General features: G+C 39.3%; 3 protein-coding genes across 5 annotated transcripts in view; 2 read left to right on the top strand and 1 right to left on the bottom strand.

Annotated features, from left to right (window-relative positions):
- Positions 1-602: 602 nt before the first annotated feature.
- Positions 603-8,796, bottom strand: LOC136947803 (protein phosphatase 1 regulatory subunit 14B-like). 2 transcript variants are annotated; one of them, XM_067242002.1, is made up of 4 exons: positions 8,327-8,796; positions 1,956-2,036; positions 1,770-1,802; positions 603-1,446 (listed from the first exon to the last, which is right to left on the bottom strand). In XM_067242002.1, the coding sequence occupies exons 1-4, from the start codon at positions 8,510-8,512 to the stop codon at positions 1,378-1,380; spliced, it is 369 nt and encodes a 122-aa protein (XP_067098103.1). In that variant the 5' UTR covers positions 8,513-8,796; the 3' UTR covers positions 603-1,377. The 2 variants fall into 2 exon arrangements, with proteins under 2 accessions (XP_067098103.1, XP_067098104.1); XM_067242003.1 differs by having other exon boundaries at positions 609-1,446; positions 1,756-1,802; positions 8,327-8,643.
- A 3,174-nt stretch (positions 8,797-11,970) lies between these two features.
- On the top strand, positions 11,971-18,340 carry spint1b (serine peptidase inhibitor, Kunitz type 1 b). Of its 2 annotated transcripts, none has more exons than XM_067241052.1 (10): positions 11,971-12,645; positions 12,837-12,994; positions 13,185-13,326; positions 15,634-15,804; positions 15,951-15,986; positions 16,121-16,252; positions 16,404-16,454; positions 16,660-16,830; positions 17,177-17,236; positions 17,488-18,340. In XM_067241052.1, the coding sequence occupies exons 1-10, from the start codon at positions 12,237-12,239 to the stop codon at positions 17,661-17,663; spliced, it is 1,506 nt and encodes a 501-aa protein (XP_067097153.1). In that variant the 5' UTR covers positions 11,971-12,236; the 3' UTR covers positions 17,664-18,340. The 2 variants fall into 2 exon arrangements, with proteins under 2 accessions (XP_067097153.1, XP_067097152.1); XM_067241051.1 differs by having other exon boundaries at positions 15,948-15,986.
- A 2,111-nt stretch (positions 18,341-20,451) lies between these two features.
- Positions 20,452-24,599, top strand: part of plekhg3 (pleckstrin homology and RhoGEF domain containing G3) — a 45,646-nt gene continuing 41,498 nt past the window's right edge. The window contains exon 1 of the mRNA XM_067241883.1: positions 20,452-20,754. The gene's annotated coding sequence lies outside the window, so the exon portion shown is untranslated. The remainder of the gene's footprint in view (positions 20,755-24,599) is intronic.

Raw genomic sequence — 24,599 nt, 5'->3', positions numbered from 1 at the left:
TTATTAAATATCATACTTTTACGTTGCCAGCTGCAAAAAATTATGAAGTCAGTCTATGCTGTACTGCAAAAATTATTAAGTCAGAGTACCCTGTAATGCATATAATTGTACATTACAAAAACCAAAGAGATTCCTGTCAGGGAAGTGCAGAGCGAGTGGACCCAATGCAGGAGAAACAGGCAGGCAGGGTAAAAAAAACTAAGGTTTATATAACTCTAAAAAGGGATAAAAATTGAATACAAGGATTTCCATGGAACTTGACTTGACCAGGCCTCTAGTGAAAATTCCTGCAAAGTAAGCCTTTGACTTTACTAATTAAATCTCACAGTTGCTTCGTACAGTCCAGGCAATTACTTTGGAGTAGGGACAGTATGCTGCTGTGTCAGACTTCTCAGGGTTCTGAAGATTGATATGAGAAAGAGAGACAATAGAGCTCTTTCAGCCTATAAATCCATGTAGGGGTCAACCTCAAAGGTATGGTATAGTTATGTGGACAGAGGCCAGCTGACCAAGGGTCAATTAGACAGTACAGTATAATGATCCACACAACATTAGTTTAAAATAAGTCTTTGCATAACAGTTGAAGGCATACATAAATCGTTGATGGTCATTCAAATGAATGTACTTTTTATTAATAGTAAATCCTAAAACCAAAAACCTAACCTTGCACAAAATGTTTTTAATCATATGTTTTATGCTAAACCCTTCTGTTAAAGACAGGCTTGTTTTAACGGACTGGTATATTTGAAATCGACAGCTATATTTTCTAGAACATTGATCTCTATGTGTTGAAGGTGATTTCATCACAATACAAAGTAAACAAGGGCTGCACATAATAACACATCTTCACAATTCCTGTGAAGTATTCACATCCACACTAGAAAGATTTGGAGATCCTCGAATCTACATAGACATTCATGACAATCAGTGACATTGTAACATTAAATGATATAACAGACGGGTAAATCTCTGATCAATGCATCTTCTTCTGAGGGAACCACCAAAATATATTGTAATTTCTATTCTGCATGATTTTGTTTGACTTTACGTTGTGAGACTCTACTGTTTCTAAAATTATTACTGTTTACATGTTGTTGGTCACATTTTACAACTTTATTCATGCTAATTTTGTTTGTGTGTGTGTGTGTGTGTGTGTGTATGTGATATAGTTTCCTCTGTCCCAGTGCTAGTCCCCACACTGCACAACTGAAACTACATAGTGTGTTATGAAGATCCTTTGATCTTCTGGTAAACTATTATCACAACTGTCCAGTTTGAAGTGGACCCATGTGGCTCTAGGCCCATGTAGCCTCAGCTAGTTGTTGGTGTGAAGGAAGATGTTGGCCTGTGTACATTGCCTCTGCCTCACAGGATGATTTATTTCCTCAGAGGTCCTGACATCTTGCGTAGGCCCTTTATCCGATACAGCAACCCATTGATAAAATCCTGTGAGGGAGTTGTAAACCAATAAAGATACTGTATACAGTATAATACAATACAACAATAAAATATCATTATAAAAGAATACAAGACTGCAGAAATAATACAATACAATAATAGCTACAAAGTGGTTACATCAAAACAGTACAGTAACCGGTTATGTGTAGAGTATTTTGAATAGCATTTGATTATCTCATATATCTTAGCTCTTTTACATGAGAAGAATACCAATAGCTAAGGATCTTTAGTTGAATTTCCAAACCTAAATGTATGGAATTATACTGGTGTCAGAGGAAAACTTGTAATGAAACTGACATGACACTTTTTACCTCTCTGGGTTTGCCACACTCTTGAAGAAGTTCCTGTGGGAAAAAAGTTGGTAAACCATTAGCTTTTGTTCTTGTAGTCTGTGAAATATTTTTTCCCCCCATAAACACACTGTAGGCTGGTAGAGGAGGATATCAATGGGAAATCAGTGACAGGTCAGAGTAGTTGAAAAATAAATGTACGCTTACATGTAGTTTTAATCTCTGTTCTGAGTTTGAAAGGTCTAGCAATTCGTCAATGTCAATCTCCAACTCTGGTATGTCCTCTTCCTGCAGAAGATTAAAAAGATTAAAAAGGGAAATAAATAATGACTTGAAATATCTAGTACCTTCCAACTCACAATACGTAGTATAGCATCAGCCTGAATGTCCTTATTCCTTAACAGTGGATCATTTTGTATTCATAACATGTATTAAGAGTTTCACATTTCTTTAAAATGTTAATTTGCACGACGATTAACAAAACACAATGAAATAGCATTGCACCATAGAAAATTGAACTTTTTTCAGGGGGATTTTGCTTGTCCTGTTACTCCTGCTTGCAGTTCTCCATATTCATTTAAACTGATAGCATTTTTGTGGCCCACATGGTCACGCACAGTCATTTTATCCGGACACTGAGCCTATTGTGTGGACGGCCAAGAACATCTCCCAGAATGCACTTTGATGATCAACATTTTCCCCACTGATGATCATGCAGTCATTGCGATAGTTAATCCTCATAATGAGTTGTCTAATGTCTCAAAAATGTTTAAAATATTTTTCAGTTGCGATTGACCAGAAAGTATGCTAAATGCACAAGTAAAAAAATCACAGTGTAATATATTTCACCAAACTAGAGTTCCAAAATAATGTGGAAATAAACACCATTAATTGTTTCAACTGTTGAGCAAAAACTGCATGTCACAACACTCTATGGTTCTCACAGCTTCTTCATAGCAGTCTGAAACTATCAAGAGTTACTTTCTGTGAGAGATGAGAAACACAAGTGATTAGTCATCAGGTAGCAATAACGAGTTTCTAACTGTCCGTTTAATTAGCCAAGGGCTGACAGGCCAGATCCAACAGATTTTAACCTATCAGTCTTACTGTTGCCTCTTACTGTACATCTTTAATCAACTTAAATGGCAGCCGAGAATATGGGAAGGAATTTGTTTATGTTCAGTCTTGAGTGGAGGGCCAAAAAACATGTACAGGTGCATCTAATGTTCCCAGCACTTACTAAAAGATAATGTGGGATCTTGTTCAGCACAGCAGAATTGTTTTCTTGATTGGCACATCAAAAATCTTTTAGCGAAAAGAAAGTGCTGAGATAGTTTTTCTTGCAAAGAAGGGACACTAATGGAGGAAGTGGATTAGGCCATATAATTGTTTATTATGGTTATTGCATTCAACTGTACAGAAACATTTTGAAACCTTAAAAGAGTAAATTGGATGTTGAATTGGAAAATCGTCTTATTCATAGTGCACTAATGAGAAGTGCACATAGTGATTCAGGGTACATTTTATTTTGAGAGCTATTTACGCCCAGGATGCTGTGGAAAAACAAGGAAATACAGCCTTCCCCTGTTTGTTGGTGGTGATCTGAGATAAGTGTTAATGGCCATCATCAACCCAAGCTAAAATCCAGAATTTTCCATAGGATTTGAGTGACTATGACAGAATTTCCATTTGCTAGGTGTAGGTTTATGTTCTTGATTGTTTGACCTGGTGTAGCAAGGTTGATCTATGAAGTCTTTCCAGTACAGGTCGGACCCTAAAGTCAAAGTAATCTACAGTAGATGTCCTATACAGTCTCTTCTGACACAGCACTTTACAGTATCGGTCCAGGACAACTTTTAGAGGTCAGACTCGCTGAAATAATAGCCATTAAAACAAGACACATAACGTTACCATTATTATCTTTACCCATTAAACATTTTTCAAGGAAATTCTGGTTTCCTGAAGATGAATAACAATATATAAAAATGTAATTATTTAATATTAAAAACAGATTTTTTTCCTTCATCCTCGTATTAATTTTTGTGAAAAGAATTATAATTACGACCTTCAAAGCAACTGAAAATGCAAAAAGAAGTTCAAAGTGTTACTTTAACCACAATCAACATAACAAAAAAAAAAGCTTCATTAACGCATGAAGAGTGGGCTTTGTGACTATACTGTATGAATTAGCCTTTGAATGAAAATAGAACGGTTCATAAGATTAAAAGGCTGTGTGTAAAAGCGAGTGGCAGTGCATCCATACAGCATAAAGTGGTCTTCCTGATACGACAGCATCAATTACAAGTAGGCGTTTCCATGTCGTCATTTTGTTCAGAAAGCTTTTAGGCTGACGTGTACTCTTTAAGGAGCTAAGTGTTTTTCTCCTGTTCTTTTTTTTCATTCTTAATCCAGTATTATTATTATCACTATTATTAAAGCTTAGTGTAAAACATTTATGGAACAAAACCCTTTGCCTATTTCATGGCACAAAGCTGGTTTAAACTTAGATTATCAAAAAGGCTAAAGGCCACATTCTTTTTTAATATTAAAGAAACACAGGGCATGCAGTGCAGGCCCCAGCAGGAAAGCGATTTGCTTCAGTAATATGTTAACTTATTTGTGCAAAGCTGAAGTGGCCACAATAAATGTTTCCCTCCAAATTCAATTTATGATACTTGTACAAGACAAAATGTCAGCCTTCTGGACACTGGCCATTCATTTGATATTATATCTGGACAAAATGTCAGCCTAGACAAGAGGTCACATATTTTGATACCTTCCAAGTTATATTAAAGCAGTTTTTTACATTTACATTTACATTTAGTCATTTAGCAGACGCTCTTATCCAGAGCGACTTACAGTAAGTACAGGGACATTCCCCCGAGGCAAGTAGGGTGAAGTGCCTTGCCCAAGGACACAACGTCAGCTGGCATGACCGGGAATCGAACTGGCAACCTTCGGATTACTAGCCCGATTCCCTCACCGCTCAGCCACCTGACTCCGTTGTTGGATGCTTTATGGGCCTTAGTGGTCCCCTAATACTGTATCAGAAGTCTCTTTCCCGAAATTCAGCCTTGGTGCAGAATTACAGCCACTACTAGAAGTCCCACAAGGAGCTTTCCTCAGAACTCGCTGTTTTGGTGTCTGTAGCTTTAAATGCTAATGAGGAGCGGAGGGGCGGCACCATGCGCTAATGTTTACAATGGATGTATCCAATGGCTGTAGCCCCGTTGTCGTAAGATGCCTCGAATTTTCCCATTCTCATCTGATAACCCTGGTTTGCAGAGGTACACACTCAGTCATTTCAATGAGGGTAAAGGCGGATATCGCGCGCGCCATAACAGCAGAACGGTTATCCAAATAACAAGTGTACAACACTCACGTTACAGCATGTGTATTCACACACATACTTGATGCTATCTACCTTTCCATTAGCGACAGTAACTTAGCTGTTAGCTGCAGAGCTAATGTTACAGCCACATTCTAAGGGTAGCAAGCTAGGTAACCATATACAGTAAAGCTACAAAATGATAGCGTTAGTTAACTTACTTGTCCGAGGTTAGTAGCTGGACGAAGGAGAGTTAGTACTGATCCAGAATTTAATTTCAGCAAGGCCAGTTTTGTATTAGCTCAAGTTGAGGAAACAGTCGTGGCTGATGTGTTTGGCGCAGACATACAAAACAAATGCGCCTACAACAGAAGTTGTGTAGGCGCATTTCCAGAGAAACTAAAATTAAGATACTGGGTCTTCAGAGGCTCGGATGAAGGAACTGTAAAAAGATTTTTGTTTTCCTTTGTACATCCAAACTGAGCAAATGTAATGCTTCGTTCGTTTGCAAGCCATGTCTCTCGAGGATAAAAACACTTGCACGGTAGTAGCTCAGTTTCTTATGGGCGGGCCAGATTCTCTGGGCGGGCAAAGCAGAGAGAGGGGAGGTAACCTTCCTGTTTGTTACGTCACAAAGAGGAGATTTTCAGACACAGCAATTGAGCTTTCATTTTCTGAAAGGCGGAGAAGAACACCCAGGGCTTGGTTTACACCGATCGAAAATTCTAGCCACTGGGGGACCAAAGGCAGGCTAGGGGAACTCATATTAATGTTAAATATCCTCCTAAAGTGAAGTTTTCATGTCATGTCACCTTTAATGCTGCAAAATGTGACTTTCCAGCACAATCTCTTATCTAGGAAGCTCCTATCCTGACACATTGTCATGATGTAATAGATTACATGTCTTCTCTTTTCATACTGTTCGTTAGTATAAACAGTTACCATTCACATGGGGATAAAGAAACACCTGTGTAGGCACTAGCAGCGCAAATGATTTGAAGAGTAACCAAAGTATTTAGTTTGTCTACCTGCCCAGGGACAACAGATGTAAATTACATTCTAGCTAACGCTGATGCAATTCGTTTTTAAATTGTGCTCTGCCCCTGCAAAAAATAAACAGTGACATTTTATGAATATAACTGTTTCCTTTTAGAGGCATTTACAGAATAATTACAACTCACACATCCGTCAAACATGCTCTTTTCATTTTGATGTTTTCTTTGTTCACTGAACATTACTTTACATGATCTACGATTGTACAGGGTTCCCAGAGAAAGGGGACATTGGGGGCATTGTGGGCCAAAGCACAAGCCCATTGTCACCCACATTATTTGTGACTTGAGGTCTTAGTTGAACCCTGACTGCCCTTTTTATCCCACACACAGAAGGGTTTTTGGCCACTGGTTTTTCACATCCATATATGCCCTGTCGGATCAACTGTATTTCCCGATCATGTAATAGAGAAAAATGTAATCATATGATATAATCCTCAAGTAAAAAATACACGGATGGGTTCACTGTTTGTGAATGGATTGCAGACACGGTCAGTTTTGACATTAAGCTATTTAGATAGTTCAACAATTTAAGTTTAGGCAATTCTTAACTATGGGGGCCTCAGCTTAAATTCACAGACACAACGCAGTTTACACAGTTTAGTGTTGTTGTTTTTTTAATGGTCCTGGGTTTGAACCCAGTCTGTCACAGCTGGACATCTTCTATTTGATCAGTCAGTTAGTCCTTTAGACCTGCAGGCCTCTCATTAGCCTGCTCTACACAGAACACCAAAATAGGAGGCCCAAATTGGTTGCCATGGCGTTTCCAAGGGTCTGGTAATCAAATTGTCACAGCTGATGGTATAATTGGACAGAGTGCAGTTTAGTCATTGGGATCAATCAAGCCTACACAGCTAGATCCTGGGAAGTTTTTATATCTGGTAACCCACAGAGAAATCTAATGGATATCCTGTCACTGCATGCACATCTTGTCACTATAGACAATCCATGAAAATACCAATCAGAGTAGGCACTGATGGAGTCTTGTTCAAGAGAAATCAAGGCTTGATTCTGATTGTCAAACAAGATACACTAATCACATGAAGAAAAGTTGCATGATAAACTGCCAGTCAGAACCTGGGAATAGTTTGATGGTCATGAGTATATACTGGACATACTGGGACTAAAGCCAGAAGAGTGTCCACGGGGGTAGACAACAGGAAGTCCAAAGAACTATTCAATTGTACTCTTTTGTAGGGAAAAGTCACCAATGCAGTAGTGCTGGACATTGAGTAAACACAATGAGATAATTTTGAGTCCTCAGAAATATAGCCCCACTGCCCCTTTCAGATGTATTATCTCTAAGCAAGGAACGTACTTGGCCTAAACCTGTTTGGATTCCAAATTAACCTTAAGATGCTAATTGACAATACTATTTTGTAATTTGTACTATACTGTAATCAGTTTATCATAGATAGGTATTTGGTAAGTGCAAAGTGTTGAGCAGAAACTACCAATAACACACTTTTGTAGGTCATTAGATCATCATAATAAATAATAATATAATAATAATAAATTGTCAACTACAGGACAATGATTTTTTTTTTTCCCCCCTTATCTTATTGTTCCAGGAATGTATTTCTGGGAGGATACATCACATCTGAATTCCTGAACCGAAATGTCTGTTGTTCAGATAGTACATTCACAGATTTAAGAAGATAGTTCAAATACAGCAAAAGCTCCAATTGTAAACACACAACATCTGTAATTTGCCGTTGGACACTTTGTGACCACTGTAGCTATTGAACTCAGTCCTTATGGCACATAGCATTTGCAAGACAGCTGACCAAGGAGATCATTGAAGAAACTATAGGAACCAGTTTGAAATTAGACAAATATATCTTTCAATATTTGCATTTCATGTTTACCGTTTCACCTCCATTGTGTTGGCCTGTATCTTTCACTCTTGTTTTCCTTTTATGTTCTTTCCTGTACAGCTCCTTCTCTCTATCCTTTCAGTGTGAATTATTCACGGTATATGGAAGGGAGCACTCTGCCTACACCACTTTGATGCCGGTGTTTCTGTCTCTTTAGTGACTGTGACTATGGGAGACCTCTTAGGATACTCCAAACAAAACGTACCTACTCATAGTAACATTTCCCTACTTACACAGACCACGGTTTATTATCTGTCTAATGGGTATTAAGATTGAGTGCCAAGGCAGCTGACTCGGGATCAGAAAGCAACAAGAGCTCACCTCACAGTCAAACAGGAGATGGAGTTGCCCATCGATCCACTCCTCGATGTCCAGTCTCCGCTGCAGGTCTTTGCGGTTGTATTTGACGGTGAGTTTTCCCAGCCTCCGCTGGGAAGGCTCCTCTTCTTCCTTCTCCTCCGGCGTTTGGAACAAGACCCTGCCTTGAGGACCGGATTGTGTTGCCATGACTGACTATGACTGCTGGCTGCTCTGAATCAAACCGCTGAGAGCTACCGACCTTTTGTGGGATACCAACTAGCTATTGCTCCAAAGGTCTTTCTCTCTTTCAGAGTTTGTCTTTATTGGTTTCTTGCTGCTTCCTGTCTTCTTCTGTTGTGCTTTTTTGTCTCTGTGTGCCTCTCTCCTTGACCCCCCTCTTCCTCTGGCCTTAGCCTCCCTATGCAAAGCTCACTCTGCTAGACTGATTCCTATTTGTGTGTCTGTCTCTGCTGCCTGCCTCTCTTCTCTCCTGGGCTCTCTCTCTCACACACACACTCATACAATGTCTCCTCCCCCTGTTTCCTCCTTCCTACCTCTTGCCTGTTTTCTCCTTTTTTTTACCACCGTCTCTCGCATATGCTGTTCTCCCTGCCTCTAAACTTTACTCTGAGTATAGAGAGAAAGAGATTGTAACAATTATTATCAAATATATCATTGTCAATTATGTCAATCTAGAGATCAAATAAAAGCTTTGTCTACAGGGACACCAGCAATCCTTGATCAATAGGAAGGGCCAAAAATGAGTGTGCCCACGTTTGTCTGTTTTCACATTTCCTTTTGACTGTTTTACATTACTTTTGTTATTGACTCAAAGCCATCAACTGTTGTAAAGGTTTAGACTGTTGCATAAGTTCATGTTCTAACCTTTAAAGTACCTACAGATTTATATTAACATATTAGGATGATATACAGCTTACAGTTTATTTTGTCCGTAAGACAATGAAGTCATACAATTAAAGCTACCAAATGAATCACAGTCCTGTTTTCTAGTATGCAAATATGGTTGACTGTAACTTTAAATGTAACAATCCACACACCCCAAACCACTTACTATATGTGCTCATGCATTCTGCAGCTTGAGAAGAGAAACGATTTGTGGTAAATTGTTGTCTCCTCCCAGGGCGGAAACCAACTTCACCCCCACAGTGAAATTAATTAAAGACATAATCAGATCATGCGTTCATTTACGCTTGATTTGTACCCATATTACATAAGTGACAACAGTGTACTCATATTTGATTTTAACTGTCTACTTTTAAAAGTAGTATCTGTTCTACATGAACTTATCAAATAAGTATAAAGCAAGAAACTTAAACCCTGATTCTTAGCTGTGAAGATTTTAGGAACATTTATCTAGAGAATTCAACCATTATTTAAAACATACAGACTTATAGACTGTTGTCTCAGTGTCGTACAGTACAACCTAAACAATTCTGAAATGTTGTTGATTCTCTTGCACACAGCCAACCTCACATGCAGCAGTCTCACTCTTGCTCTGTTCTCTTTGTATTTGTTAATTACTTTTGTTGCAGAAGCAAGTTGATACCCAGGCGTACGTAGTGTAACGTAAGTGTATATTATATAACCCTCCCTACTCAAAATTTGACACCGGACAGCGGTTGACAAGAAAGGTCAAAGGATTACAAGCCAAGACAAGTTGTCCACTGATAGAGAAACAACAGCTGTGATGAATCAGATTATAAACGGAAATGAGGTAGACATAATGCACACATTTGTATATTTGATTTGAAACTGAATTTAGTTGAAACAAGAATATTGTGGAATGTGTGGAAAGTAACATGCAGTTTGTATTTCAACAAACTTGATTAAAGTATTTATTGCTTTTTTACTACTAAGTAGTAAGTGTGTGAGAAACTGGTCAGTGCATCAACAGTTAATTGAGCAGTCCACTGTGTGATCCTATTCACTTCTCATTACTACACACGAGTAGCGATCTTAGCCTAGGGCTTTTGACCAGCTGCTATCTGGTGCTGTTTTGATAAGGCTTCAGGCTAATGAGTATGCTCAGTTACACAGCTATAAAACATGGATGAGACCTGTATACGGGGCCAGTAAATGCCCTATTTAAATCTTTTGGGGGAGAAGAACATAAAATAAAGGCATACTCTACTGCATTTTCACAATTAAAAACCTTTGAATAATACAGGATTTTCTAAAATACATGTATAATGTTCCATTAATTCTAAATAACCATAGCTACAGCAGCAGACAAAGCCATTATTTTGTAACCATTGTTCTTACTAACATTAGAAAGCAACATACAGTATTCTGATGTGGGATGAGAACAACATGGTTATCCAATGAAGGCCATTCATGTGGTTAAACTACAATTAGAAGTACATGGAAGGTCCATACAATGCGGTGTGCAATATTAACAACTACCGTACCACTATCTGTACTTCTGTGTGGGGTTAACAGGATTTGCAGTATAAGAAAATAGTCAAGAATATTCTTTCAGTTGGGCAGTTTTTTTTAAAGTGCATATAATAATAATGCCTGTAATGCAGTAATGCCTGTCTATTAGAAGCACTGAATAATTAAAAGTTGTTTGAGGCTCGTCTTTCCTGGGTAACAAACTAATTTGGTTTGTCAGCATAGACAAACATGCACACGCGTGTATATGCTGTGTACACCCTTCACACTACATTACATTTCTAACAGAGGGCATAACACTGCCATCCAACATTGAGGAGATATACCCACAGCCATTCAGAGTGATGCTTTACCAAAATCAACTTATTCCATACTGACAATACTGTTGGGAAATATAATAATAAAAAACTGTGCATGCTTAAGATATATCTGGTATATAGGACAGTGTTTATCATTGGCCATCTTATACAAGGTTGATCATCTTTTCTTTCACATTTGAGTATTTTGGTCACCCATGGTTGCAGTTGGGGCACAAGTGAATACACACTTGGTCTACACTGCAATGCGACTACATTCAAAGTTGGTATTTGTAAATTGTGTGTTCTCCCATAGGTGTTTTCCCATGGGACTATTTGTTAGTGTGACACTGCTCTCTGGTGGATAAATCTATTTGCGCTATTTCAACTAGATAGTTACCAAATACTTGAATAGATCAAATCAGTCTTTGTCTCGAATAAATAGACACGTCTACGGTAAATTCTGTCTAAATATTATGCTTTCTAGAACTTTCACAAATGAGGAACCCATACAATGACTTATTGTCTGCATCAGGAGATCTGACATTGGAATCAAAGACCGACTGTCTGGCAACGTCAGTCATCAGTCTAGTGATTCAGCACCATCAGACACGGTTTATCACTCATGTCACTGTAACAAAGAATACAAAGTAACATTGATTAGTAGTATCATGTAGACTTAGTTTCGGAAGTTGGAAGACGAAAATATGTTGTTTTATCAAATATAAAAGGATATGGAATTGTAACCTTTTTAATATGATAAGATTATGAATTGTATTTTAATTCCAAGAAAATATTTCGTGAAAACAGCCTGTTGATATTTTATTGTACGCCTCAACGACGTCAGTGCGTATGTCAATGCACATTGGCTACAATTTCACTTCCTGGTTTTATACAGGTGACACACCTAATTTTTTTGCAGGGTTAATTGTCTGCTTATCTCGCCAACGGAAACACCTCAAGATCAGCGTCCGTAGATTTGGACTTTTCTTACATTTATTACAGTTTAGCCTACTATTTCACTCGAGGACAAAGACATTCGACGATATTAGATGATGTGTTTAGTTTAACATGTATAGTTTTTAATTTTGTGGAATTATTTCAAACGTTACTGAAGTGGAGCGTTTAATTTATACATTTGTTTTTAGATAATTTTCTTCTCATAACTTTTTTCTATATACTTGGCCTAGGCTACTTGTGGATATTTCAAAACTTTGACGATGACAGGTTTGTCTATTGGATTTGTTTTGGGATCCACTTTGTTGTTCAGTGCAGTTTTCCAAGTAAACGCACAAGCTGTCACGAATGGCGCAGCCTGCAATAAGAAATTCAAGACAGGCACAGAAACATTTGTACTAGATACACAAGACGCTGTTAATGCAGGAGCCACATTCATCTCGTCCCCAACTGTTACTAATGCCGACGATTGCGTGAACGCGTGTTGTCAAATCCCCCAATGTAATTTGGCATTAATTGAAAATGGACAGGAGACGGGGTCGGTTAAGACCTGCTTCCTATTCAATTGTCTATACCGGAATGAATACGTATGCAGGTTTGTGAACAACGTTGGATTTACAAATTATATTCCGGAGACAGTTTATGAACAACACCTTGGAGGACATGGCTCTGGTAAGTTTACAGTGACTGTGGGCCGATGGTGTGTGTATAAAAACAATAAATCCAGCTGTAACAGGCGTGCAAAATAGATTTTATTTTACTTTTAAATAATAAAATACTGTTTGACTAATACACATTTTTCAATTGTGAGCTGAAAAATATCTAGAACCCCAAATATTTCCAATATTAAAACATGTTTCCAGAGAAGGAATCCCCCATTGCCAACGCCGGCCTGGATATTGTGGTCCAGCCCAACGATTGGGTGTCACTCAATGGGGTAGAGAGTAAAGCCAAGGGTGACAAGGTGATCTCCAAGTTCGAATGGAGCCTTCAGGAAGGGGACGCTTCTGTGGTTATACATGTAAGAGCATCATACATGGTCATCATGATTTCCATCCATAGTGTCCTAAGCTAATGCTGTCACTGAATAATAAAACAACTAAGGAATTATTGTCAGTGCCCTTTGAATGTAACCAGCATCAGTCTAAACTAAAATGATTGTCAATATCTGTATACTAAGTTATATGTTACATGCTTCTGTTAATTCTCAGAAAACCGGCCTGGCTGATCAAGTACAGCTGTCTGACCTTAAGCCGGGTGTGTATGAGTTCCAACTGAAAGTCACCGACTCCAAAGGCCTATCTGACACAGCCCAGGTCACCGTCCTCGTCCTCACTCCTGAACAGTCTGATCGTGAGTACCTGGTTATGGGAAATGCAGTCAAATGACATTTCTGTGTGAAAACTTCAAAACGCATGAAGTAAATATCACTTGCCTGCCTTCTCTACATCTGGTTTTGTAAATTAAGGTCAACATTCCTCTTTTAGCCTAACTACAAACATACACACCCACACAAAAGCCTACTGCTGTTGCTGAGGTTTGAGTATTGTATTCCACCTTAAAGTCACCTTAGAAATTGTATTGCTAGCACATGAAAAGAACAGGTTTTTCTCCAAAACTCCTCCATATAGCTCATCAAAATTGTAATATTTAGGTGGGATTTTTGAGATGCCACATGAGAGTACTCAAACAACAAGTCGTAATTGTGACTGCTCCCCCATCAAACCTGAGAACAGGTTTGGTGTGATTCAGAGTTGAGTCACATCAAGGAGTTTCACTACTGTTGAGCAAAACACGCATTCTCGCGCACACACACAGTTAATACACTAAGGTTGTCTGGGTTGGTTTTAACCAGCTTTTACCAAACAACAACCATCTACTTACATTGAGAGAGTAGTTGAAAAATGGGTTGTCCTTCCAAATCATGTTTTGATGTTAGGAGAGGGGTCAATAAATAAATACATTTGAAATGGAAACAAAATGTAATCCATGAGTGACCCCAAATAAATGTGGGGCTAGACACTGCCTACAGATTAAGTAAAACATTTAAAACCAGGTTAAATTACATTGTTGGGCAGAATAATTGGATTTAAGGTAATTCATTCACATGAATGGCAACAATAGCTGTAGACTATAACAAGGCTATGAAAATGTATGGATCATCACACTAGCCTTGTTTTAGTTGTTAATCCCCAAAGAAACATACATTTCCAGAAGACTCAGTGATATTGGCAGCAGTTTAAGCAACCAGCAAACTCTAACCCTCAACTAACCCTAACCCAACAATCAAAATGTGGGTTATCAACCAACAAAAGAACATGGAACCTTGTCTGGACTGTTGGCAGTGTTGGCTAATTAGGTGTTGGCTAGTTATGTGTACTGGTATACATAGGTACTCATGTAGTAGTTTATCTGAATGTAATGGGAAGGGGAATGTCCCTGTGCTTACTGTAAGTCGCTCTGGACAAGAGCGTCTGCTAAATGACTAAATGTAATATCTGGGATTATTCCGTTTCTTACTCAGAAGTAGGACATTTTACTACATCCCAAAGTGTACCTGTTGAATTGTATCTGAGGACAGACTATAAGTAAGAATTCATTGTGGTAAGGCTAACGGCAGAAATGTATTATCATCTACAGCATCTGTTTGTGCCCCATGTACCATGACAGACCGAAGCCACTTTTTGTTCATTCATCTTCTATTGTTACTTTTAACAGCCTTAGTGGCACTTTGGGTATTAAATGCACATAAGCTATCATGTACCCTCAGCCAGGTTATGCTAGGCCTAAACATTTGCTTGTGCCCTTCCTAATTTAATTGACTGCTTTCTTTTTGTAACTGGTTTCTTTGGAAGGGAGTGTCACATCTGCACAGTCAATACACCTACACTAGTGCCACGGAGAAAATGCACACTACTGTGATCGTCTTCGAAATCATTCCATTGACAACGCATAAGATGACTATGGGTTTATGGTTATGGGTTTAAAGGGTGCTTTGAACACCTGGTAAACAGTACCTACAGTATTGTATTTAACTGCCTGCTTGGTTTTATGGCTTTATGGTAACAAAATCCATCACCTCTATGGTGGAACTTGGAAGCAACACGCTGTACTTTAATGCAGAGTCACGTGCATCAAAATGTCAAATACTCACCCATGGTCGTCTCTGACCCACAGTAGGGCTCTAACTGTCCTGACTGTTATCATGTCCCCACCCAGATCACTGTCTGGCTCTAACTGTCCTGACTGTTATCATGTCCCCACCCAGATCACTGTCTGGCTCTAACTGTCCTGACTGTTATCCTGTCCCCGCCCAGATCACTGTCTGGCTCTAACTGTCCTGACCGTTATCCTGTCCCCGCCCAGATCACTGTCTGGCTCTAACTGTCCTGACTGTTATCCTGTCCCCACCCAGATCACTGTCTGGCTCTAACTGTCCTGACTGTTATCCTGTCCCCACTCAGATCAATGTCTGGCTCTAACTGTCCTGACCGTTATCCTGTCCCCGCCCAGATCACTGTCTGGCTCTAACTGTCCTGACTGTTATCCTGTCCCCACCCAGATCACTGTCTGGCTCTAACTGTCCTGACTGTTATCCTGTCCCCACTCAGATCAATGTCTGGCTCTAACTGTCCTGACCGTTATCCTGTCCCCACCCAGATCAATGTCTGGTCCCCAAAAAGGTTGGGCCCTGCCGGGGCTCCTTCCCCCGCTGGCACTACAACGCTGCGTCCGAGGAGTGTGAGGAGTTCACCTACGGAGGCTGCAGGGGAAACCACAACAACTACATCAGTGAGCCGGAATGCACCGTAGCCTGCAAGGGTGTGCAAGGTACAATGGTCGTGTCGCAACTCTGGTATAGTGGGAACACACATCCAACATTAAGGTGGATCCATGTTATTGGAAGTTTTGATCCATGTTTTTGTCCTGCTGCCACAGTAAATCATCGTATTAAAAAAAGTTTTTTTTACCAGTAGATGCCACAGGAAGAATTGGTCCCCTTCCAACAGAAGGTATAACTAATTATCATGTATCATCAACAGTACTTAATGCATTACTCAGTTTTAGACATCTTCAAGTAACCAATCATGTCTAAGTATTAGTCTTTCTGTCCTCTGTGTGTCTCTGTGGGTGGGTGGGATTTAAGTTGAGGTGTGTGGAGTCCCCTGTAAGCCTTGGCAGTTTGTTTGTAACAGCGGCTGCTGTCTGAGCAAAGCCCTAGAATGTGACGCTGTGGCACATTGCACAGATGGTTCGGACGAGGCGTCCTGTTACAGACGTAAGCTTTCAAACGTTTCACTCATTCATACTCTCAATGTTTTACATTAGTATTTTTGAGTAATTGTATTTACAGTTTCTCCATTGGCATTGTACCGTATAAACAATTCCAAAGTAACATTTGTACTTCAATTTAATGTTTGTTCCGTCAGTCAATGAAACCTTCTCTCGTCTTTTGAACGTTGATGTGGATCACAAAAAAGGTGGGTTGAAGTACTTGAGCAGCCATTGTTGTACTTCCTCATATTGTTCAGATGTTTTGTTGATATTTCTGTTCAAGAAGGATTCACTTTATTTACAATGCTTTTGCATTAGATGACAATGCGCTGCAGAAGGTTGACAACCATAGCCGGTTGGTGACATATAACAAATAGTACCACTTACCTTTCTTAAACCCCCTTTCTGCAGTACGTTGCACTGAACCCCCCAAGACAGGCCCTTGCCGTGCTAGCCACACCCGCTGGTACTATGACCCCCTCAACAGAAAATGCTATCGCTTCACGTTTGGTGGTTGCGAGGGCAATGACAACAACTTTGAGCAGGAGGACACCTGTTCCTCTACCTGCGATGGCGTGACTGGTACGGGCATTTCAGATAACTTATCTTCTGCATATGATATATTTTGTCAGAGTTGAGAATGAATGATTACAGACTGATATTTGACATTTCAAACTCTTATTATAATTGCAAGAAAGACAGTGCTTCATCGGGTTCATTTGAGCTTGTAGGCAGAGAATAAAATCTTCTGGCTACACTTTTTGTTGCTTCATCAGGTACTCTGATTTCAAAGAAATACACTAGCATTTTAGGACCTTCACCTGCACAATTAACTATCCCACCCCACATCCTCTGAAAGGCAAGTCTTATCTACCAACACCCATCTTTGCTTGCTGCTAATAGATAGTATGGCTCTTTCTCTGTACAGACAAACATGTGTTTGCTAGGGGAATGTTTGACTACCAAGCAGATGAAGGAACTGAATCAGGTAATCAAATATTTTTTCTAAATACATTTCAAAAATACTTTTATTTTTGGGGGAGGGGGGTGGGGGGAGTTGCTAAATCGTTGTGTATATCCTATGGGTATTTGTAACTTTCAAACTTTGTGTTACCAACCCAATACACAAATGTAACATTTCTATTTGAATAGGCTATCTGGTTTACTATCAAATCTTTGGCCAGATGCTAGCTAGAAAACGTACTCCATTTTACGTACTGCATCTCATTTTCCACCCAGCCTCTATCGCTATAGCAATTTTGCTAGCGCTAGCCATTTTGGCTGTGCTGGCCGTCTTGGGCTACTGCTTTCTTAAGAAAAGGAAGGACCGGACACAGCACCAGCCAGTGACGACCCACGTCCCCTTTGAGGACAGAGACACTATGGTCTACAACAGTACCACCAAGCCTGTCTGAACCTGCTGAGGTTTAGAGACTGGATCTGGAGATTATGCACGCCTTCATCAAGTGTAGTTTGAATACACAAACAATGTATTCTGACCCGACTACAGTAGCACGATCATTTGGTGTGAAAATATCAGACCGCCCAATAATCTATGACTTTGCAGCTTTCAGATCATGAATTTTAATACTGTACATATTGCACACACACAGTTAAGCATGCACGACATAAACAGATCCCAGTGATCACAATGTACAAACTAAATGAGCATGCAGATGCAGTGTTTCATTTAACCAGAGCTGCGTCTTCCAACAGAACAACCAGTTTGAGGTTTGCTAGTAAAGATGCATCAGGAATTTTGGTATTAGAAGTTCCTGTACATTTGTGCATTGTTTTTTAAGATGCTGCTCCGTTTTGATTCTGATATTTCTTCTTGGAAAATAAACGTTTTTCTTGTTCTCAGTGGAAAGCTTACTTTGTTCCCTACTTTTTTTTATATTTTACTTCAATATCATCTTGTATATGAATTGGATCATGAGGGAGGGAGGAAGAAGTTGTTTTTTATTTGTATTTTATTTTTTTTCAGCAATGCTTTCTTGCAATTCTTAAATATGTTTGTTTGTATAAACACAAACATGTGCAACTGTACACCTTTGACAAAACTTCACAATAAAACAACTGTTTAATAATATGCTGTGCTAATATGTATGGTGCTTGTACCTTTTGTCTTTACCCTGGAATTGCATGGGAAGTTCACTAGTTTAGGGAGTGGCCAAGTATTTGTTGTTTTGTCTCCTAGATGACAGTGTTTTTAATCATTCGGATATAATTAGTGCATTTTAAAATGTTTTAGGGTACAGAGGAGAAGCATCAGTAATACTGACTTTCTATAAGTCCATCATAACCATAGGCTATTTTATGGCTGACAAATTAATATTGGACCACACACACCTTTTAAGCAAATCAAGATCTAAACTATCTTGTGTGCCCTTTATTGACTTAGATTGTCCATGACAGGCAGCGACTTGAATGAACTTGTCTCAAATTGTTTACGGTACATGGTCATGGATCAGGTCTTTCCTGTTATTTCATAATGCAGTGCCTATACATAGTTGGCATTTCAACTTGAGTTTTGGTAACCCTTTATAATAACTATACTTGAGGAGCTTTTATAATCCATGAATAATCTACATAGTACATTTGTTTTATAAATGAATATACGAAAAGTAAATGCACAGAACCTCTGAAGCTTATTACACCCAAAACTCAGTCTTGTCTGCTAGTGGCACATTACACATTAGTTTTTCTCTAAAGGGAGATTTGTAAGTGTTTTTCATATAACAATAACTTACTAATAATTAATAGTTATTGACTTATATAAGTGGTTTATATAAATCTTAAAGGATAGCTATAAAGTTTTACTGAGCTTTGTCAGCAGTTTTTCTCTGTTCTATTTCCGTAGTCAGGCGTGTAGTGTACTGAACCATATGGGATGATGGGCTGTATCCTGTATGCATTGCTTCAGTGCACTGATGACCAGTAGGGAGCATCAGTGTACTGTACCATATAAGTTTCCATTGCAGCACACCGTCTGTCTATGTACACAATGGGTAGTATATGTATATAGCTAATCTACATGTTTTGTGGTTTCAACCAATTACAAGGGTTTTGGCATGGTAACCTGATCATGGTATCATGCTTAAGGGCCAATTCCACCTTAAGCTAAAAAAAAATCAGCTGAAAAAGGAAGTAAACACTTAGGATTATGAATATGGTGACATTCAGTATCGGGTCCTATCCATTTCCCCCTCAATGTACAATGTTTATGATTTACAATGTTCTAAAAGGATGCGAATGAACAGGGATCTGACTCAGAGATATGACTGACATTCTTCTTCAGTCACTGGAAAACAGGCCATGGCCCTCAACCTGTTTGTAGGTGCTGTGTAGGCTTGTTGGGAATGCTTTTGTCATGACATGATTTAGGGTGTGTCTATTGTAAATGGAGTTGAGAGACCCACACCTCTAGGAGTGAGAGAAAGTTAGATGGAGGAGTGTAGGAACACAAGACAAATTGTCACCTTTTGTTTATCATAAGGCTGTCTTACTTGCTTTTTTGCCTCTAGTCAGATAATACTGGGAGGCTCTTGCAATGACTGGTCAGAACAGTCATTGCTTGTAGGTGTGATAATAGACAAACTGACACTTTAATATACAAATAATTTGTATATTTTTTATATATTTAGGAGGTTTATTATATTTTATCTTATCATAGATGTAATCTATGTTCTGAGTACCTATATGCAATGCTATGCCAGGTTGTTTTGCGTTGTTGTGAATTTCAGTGCCCAGTCTGACCTTGTGTTGTTCTGTGCATCTGACCATAAAAGACTTGAACTTGAACATTGAGAACAGTGTGTGATACCGTGTTCAAACCACAAGAATAATGTGTGGGCACACCTCACAACCATCTCTCTATCTCTTTTGCTCTCTCTCTCTCTCTCTCTCTCTCTCTCTCTCTCTCTCTCTCTCTCTATCTCTCTCTCTCTCTCTCTCTCTCTCTCTCTCTCTCTCTCTCTCTCTCTCTCTCTCTATCTCTGTGTGTGGGTATTTGGTGTGCGTGTGTGTGTATACCGCGGTACATTTTGCGATTGGGAGGGGTGGGGAATTGGAGCAGGCTACGTTCAATGCAGGGAAGACAACTGGTTTGAAAAATGCTCCACCGCATCTGCGTCATGTTAGACTTCCTGATGGTTCTTCAAGCCGTGCGACGCACTTAGTTTTTCAAGTAGGCTATATTAGTAGTGACGCAATTGGATTTAACATGTTGTATGATGTGTTTTATTCATTAATATCTTAAATGTAGGACTTTTTATTTATTTATTATTATCCAAGCGACGCACGCGCAAAGGGGCGGCGATTTTCGGCCGGTGAATGCATTGAACAAACGAAGATTGCACAGTCGTGCTATAGACGCTGTCAACCAACTAATCAGAGGGAAATTACCTGTCAGCTTGGAACTTTCTTTTAAAACAGCGGAGCTCACGAATGTAACTGCAGTTCTTGTGGCGTTCTCAGTGCGGTTTTAGAAACTTTCATCCCGCGGTAAGTAACAACATGGTTCTCTTAAGTTTCAAACATTACGAAAGGATTTGCATCTTTACCGTTATAGCCGATTATTTGTTATTTCTTTAAATTGCCGTTTACCTAGCTTTTGTCTGTTTGAGAAAAAGAACAACTTTTTTTCAACATTTGCAGGCTAATGTCGGACAATGTGGGTTCGTCTCAAATGTAAAACTGTATTTACCGTTTTAAACTATACCTCCTACATTAAGATTGCAAAATTGTTTGATCTGATGTGGGTTAACCTGACCCCTGATTGTAAATATACTCAGGCAGCAAATATGCTTCGCTGAGCCTATAAACAGACAAAGCTGCTTTCATGACAGACTTTCAGGACGAATATGTTTTTGAGTTTGTGTCATAGCGGACAAGTATCCTTTCTTTAAGCCTGCTCAAGTGAATTTCTCCTGCAGTCTGTCTTCATCTCATATTCAGATGATCATTTCATAATGATCAGATTTCAAACTGTTGCTTAGCCTCAGTTTACCCCAAGGAATGAGTTATCTAACACATTGTTGCTTGGAAGTAGAGCATGTGAGTCATGTAGTCAACCTGGCAGTTTGTGACTTTATAGCCTTATATTATTACTAATGCCTTTGGGGTAAATGCAATGTTAGCTCAGACATGGGCTTGCCTCCTAAACCCATAGCTTCAGAAACCCATCTTTACACCACTGCTATTCACCTAAAAGAGGATGCATGTTCCAAAAAACATGACTAAAAATCTGTTGGATGATTTTATGATTGTTGACATGTCCATTCCGTGTTTGAAAACAACATCCTTGCGTTTCTCATGATTATTGAACAACAAATGACCAAAGTGTGACCTTCCTGTCATTTTTTGGAACTTGGTAACTGGTGTAGGCTTGTACTATTCAGGTAAATAGTTTGCATAGCTAAGCTGCATGTTTGGAATTTGTGGTGGATCAAGAAGCACTACAGCCTGTTTCAACAGAAACTTTATCAGTCTCTTGGGTAATAGTGATAACTTGGCATGGTTCAGTTTGTTGACGTTGGATGTACCAGAGATAAGTGTCCAGACAGGATTACCACAGTGTGTTCTCACCAATCAGTAAATGGGGAATGCTGGAAAGATTTGAAAAAAACCTTTAGTAGATTTCAGAAAAGACATTGTATGTTAAGGAGTTGCAAGCTGTACTCCATCTTTGACCTAAATCACAAGGAATGTCCTAGTCAAACTGTGATCCTAAATAAAGACAGTCTACGGCTGGACTGTCACTCTCTACCCCGTCAACTCATGAGAAACCCGAGGACGATGCACCACGGCAGTCGCATCTCTCCTTATCGGCAGAGATTTCCTCCCATAAGCAGCCTATCCCAGAGAATAATGCATCGAAAGAGTAGAAGAGTCACTGAGGGTGGCCTTCTCTCAACCCTTACTCTTTTTCCTACACTAAGCCATTGATCGAAATTGCAAATGGTATTATGTGGGCAATGGGAAGGGAAGCTCATTTGCTTTGGCTTCGCTGTAAGGCAGGGACTGGCATTGTCCAAACATTAATGAGTGATGGAAAGTTTGGGTAGTCTCGTGTGAAAGGGCTAAAGCAGGGTGAAGGCTTGTATGGCAGATACACCCAGTTTCTCTGGGATGACCAGTACTGGCGTGTGGCTCACATCACAAGAGGGATGTTCAAGAAGTATTGCCATGACTCAATCCCATACAGATAATGGATAACTTAAAGGAAATAATCTATTTTGTGGGACAAAGATTTGGGAAGTTGTTTAGTGTACATAATGAGGAACTGCAAGTGAGACTTGGTGCTGGTTGTGTCTGGATTTCCTCCTGACCTTCCAGCATGCAGCTTTGCCACACTGCATGATGTCATTCTGTTCTTCATTCTGTCTCCAATTGGAATTGGTTCATTAGTCAGGATTACATTTGTGAAGAAAAAGTGTACCTGAACCGGGATCTATGATCCTTTTGTTTGAAACGTAATGCTCAGTCAAGAAGTGAGTCAATAGGTGATGTTTGATTTGACCAGTAACCTGACAGATGGTTGACTGATAAACGTAATATAATACCCATGATGATATACTGTCTAATCTTCACCAAACAGCCATGGCTGACATTACTCTCAGACCATATGTGGCTATTGTCAACAAAACTATTGCGCCTGTGACATGGAGCATAAACATCATACTTTACTTATGTTCCATCTCATAGTACATCTTTATTTCATAATCATTAATGTACATTACTGTTAAGGTTCTTGGTAGATATAAACCAAAAACATGTACCATGGGGTATTCTCTCTGGAAAAGGGTTGGTCAGTGGTGTTGCCATAGGAAGCATACTTAATGTGTGGAAGGAGAGGGTCTTTGAAGTGCTCCACTAGGCACATTGGCAAAGCCCCGTACAAATGCCAGGAATTCTCTTTTTTACTACAGTCTGTCACTGTTTATTAGTTTCAGCTTAGTTTTCAGCATATGAACTATGGATGGAATGTTTAGAATATCCCAAAAAATGAATCAAGGATCAACTAATAAATATACATGAATCTAAGTTGTATTGATTTATGCAGTACAAAGTTTCATCCATTGGATCGGCAAGTCAAAGGAATTCTCAAAGCTCACAGTATAACATACCAACGCTCTGTGTTCCAAAATGCCTCACCCTCCCTGGAAAGGATTGTTTGGGGGAGAAGGAGTTGTGACTCTGTGGCTCATTTCTGGATAAGGACTTTGGATTCCCCCTCTTTAAGACAAGGAGGAAAGCAGGTGTCTTCTGTAACAACCAGGACCAGGAATAAGAAACCAGTCGTTTTTAAAGAGAGCCACATGAGACTGAGTGTTCCAGGAGCTATTAGAGTGCTCCCCAGAGTGTGTAGTTGATTCGATTTATCTGTTTAATGAGTGCTGTTGTGCAGTACGTTTAGCTAGTTCAGTAAGTCATGATCTGTATGATACAGCTGACTGCATGACCAACTATGTTTACTTGGGTAGAATAGAAGTCTTCTTTATGACATCATTTGAACTGTAAAACGGGTATTTGCTCATACCCTGAAAATTGGAGGTTTAGAAATGAGGGTGATTTATTTTTACACTCCTTTAATTATAGCAACACTGTTAAATATTTGGTGCATAATGTGTCATGTCCTGGCAATGTACAAGAACAAACAGCCCAACCTGGGTCCAGTGAGTCAGCCTTAAAATGTTAGGTGTGGAATTTGGATATTAGTTAGGAGTTTCCAACATTGAAACAAGAATGATCAGCTTGATGCATCAAAAGGAAATGCAAAATGATACTCATTTTGAACAAATGTAGGTTTCACAATCTCAACTGACTTGCCAGAAGGGATGAGCTCATCCAGGCTGAAAAAAATTGTTTTTCACTAGTGATTGGTTCGATTTTATAGTCATGACATGTTTCTCCTGTAAAAATCCTGAGTAAATTGTTAATTCCGGAACAGCCTGAAAAGTCCTGTATGTAGCAACAGGATGGGTTAGGATTTGAGCACACAAAACTCCCCAGAAAATTACTTATGAACAGAATATGAAGAGTGCTCAGGTGGACGGTAGTGGATTTACATTTACATTTAGTCATTTAGCAGACGCTCTTATCCAGAGCGACTTACAGTAAGTACAGGAACATTCCCCCGAGGCAAGTAGGGTGAAGTGCCTTGCCCAAGGACACAACGTCAGTTGGCATGACCGGGAATCGAACTGGCAACCTTCGGATTACTAGCCCGATTCCCTCACCGCTCAGCCACCTGACTCCCTATTATATTATATGATATAAATATTTTTATATCATTGTGTACTGCATCTATGTATTGACGTCATGACTGAAGAGGAACTAGCCTACAT

This window comes from Osmerus mordax, chromosome 8 (assembly GCF_038355195.1).
Source record: "Osmerus mordax isolate fOsmMor3 chromosome 8, fOsmMor3.pri, whole genome shotgun sequence".
Lineage (NCBI taxonomy): Eukaryota > Metazoa > Chordata > Actinopteri > Osmeriformes > Osmeridae > Osmerus > Osmerus mordax.
Note: the sequence above shows the minus strand (reverse complement) of the source record. Positions and strands in the feature narration are given on the sequence as shown.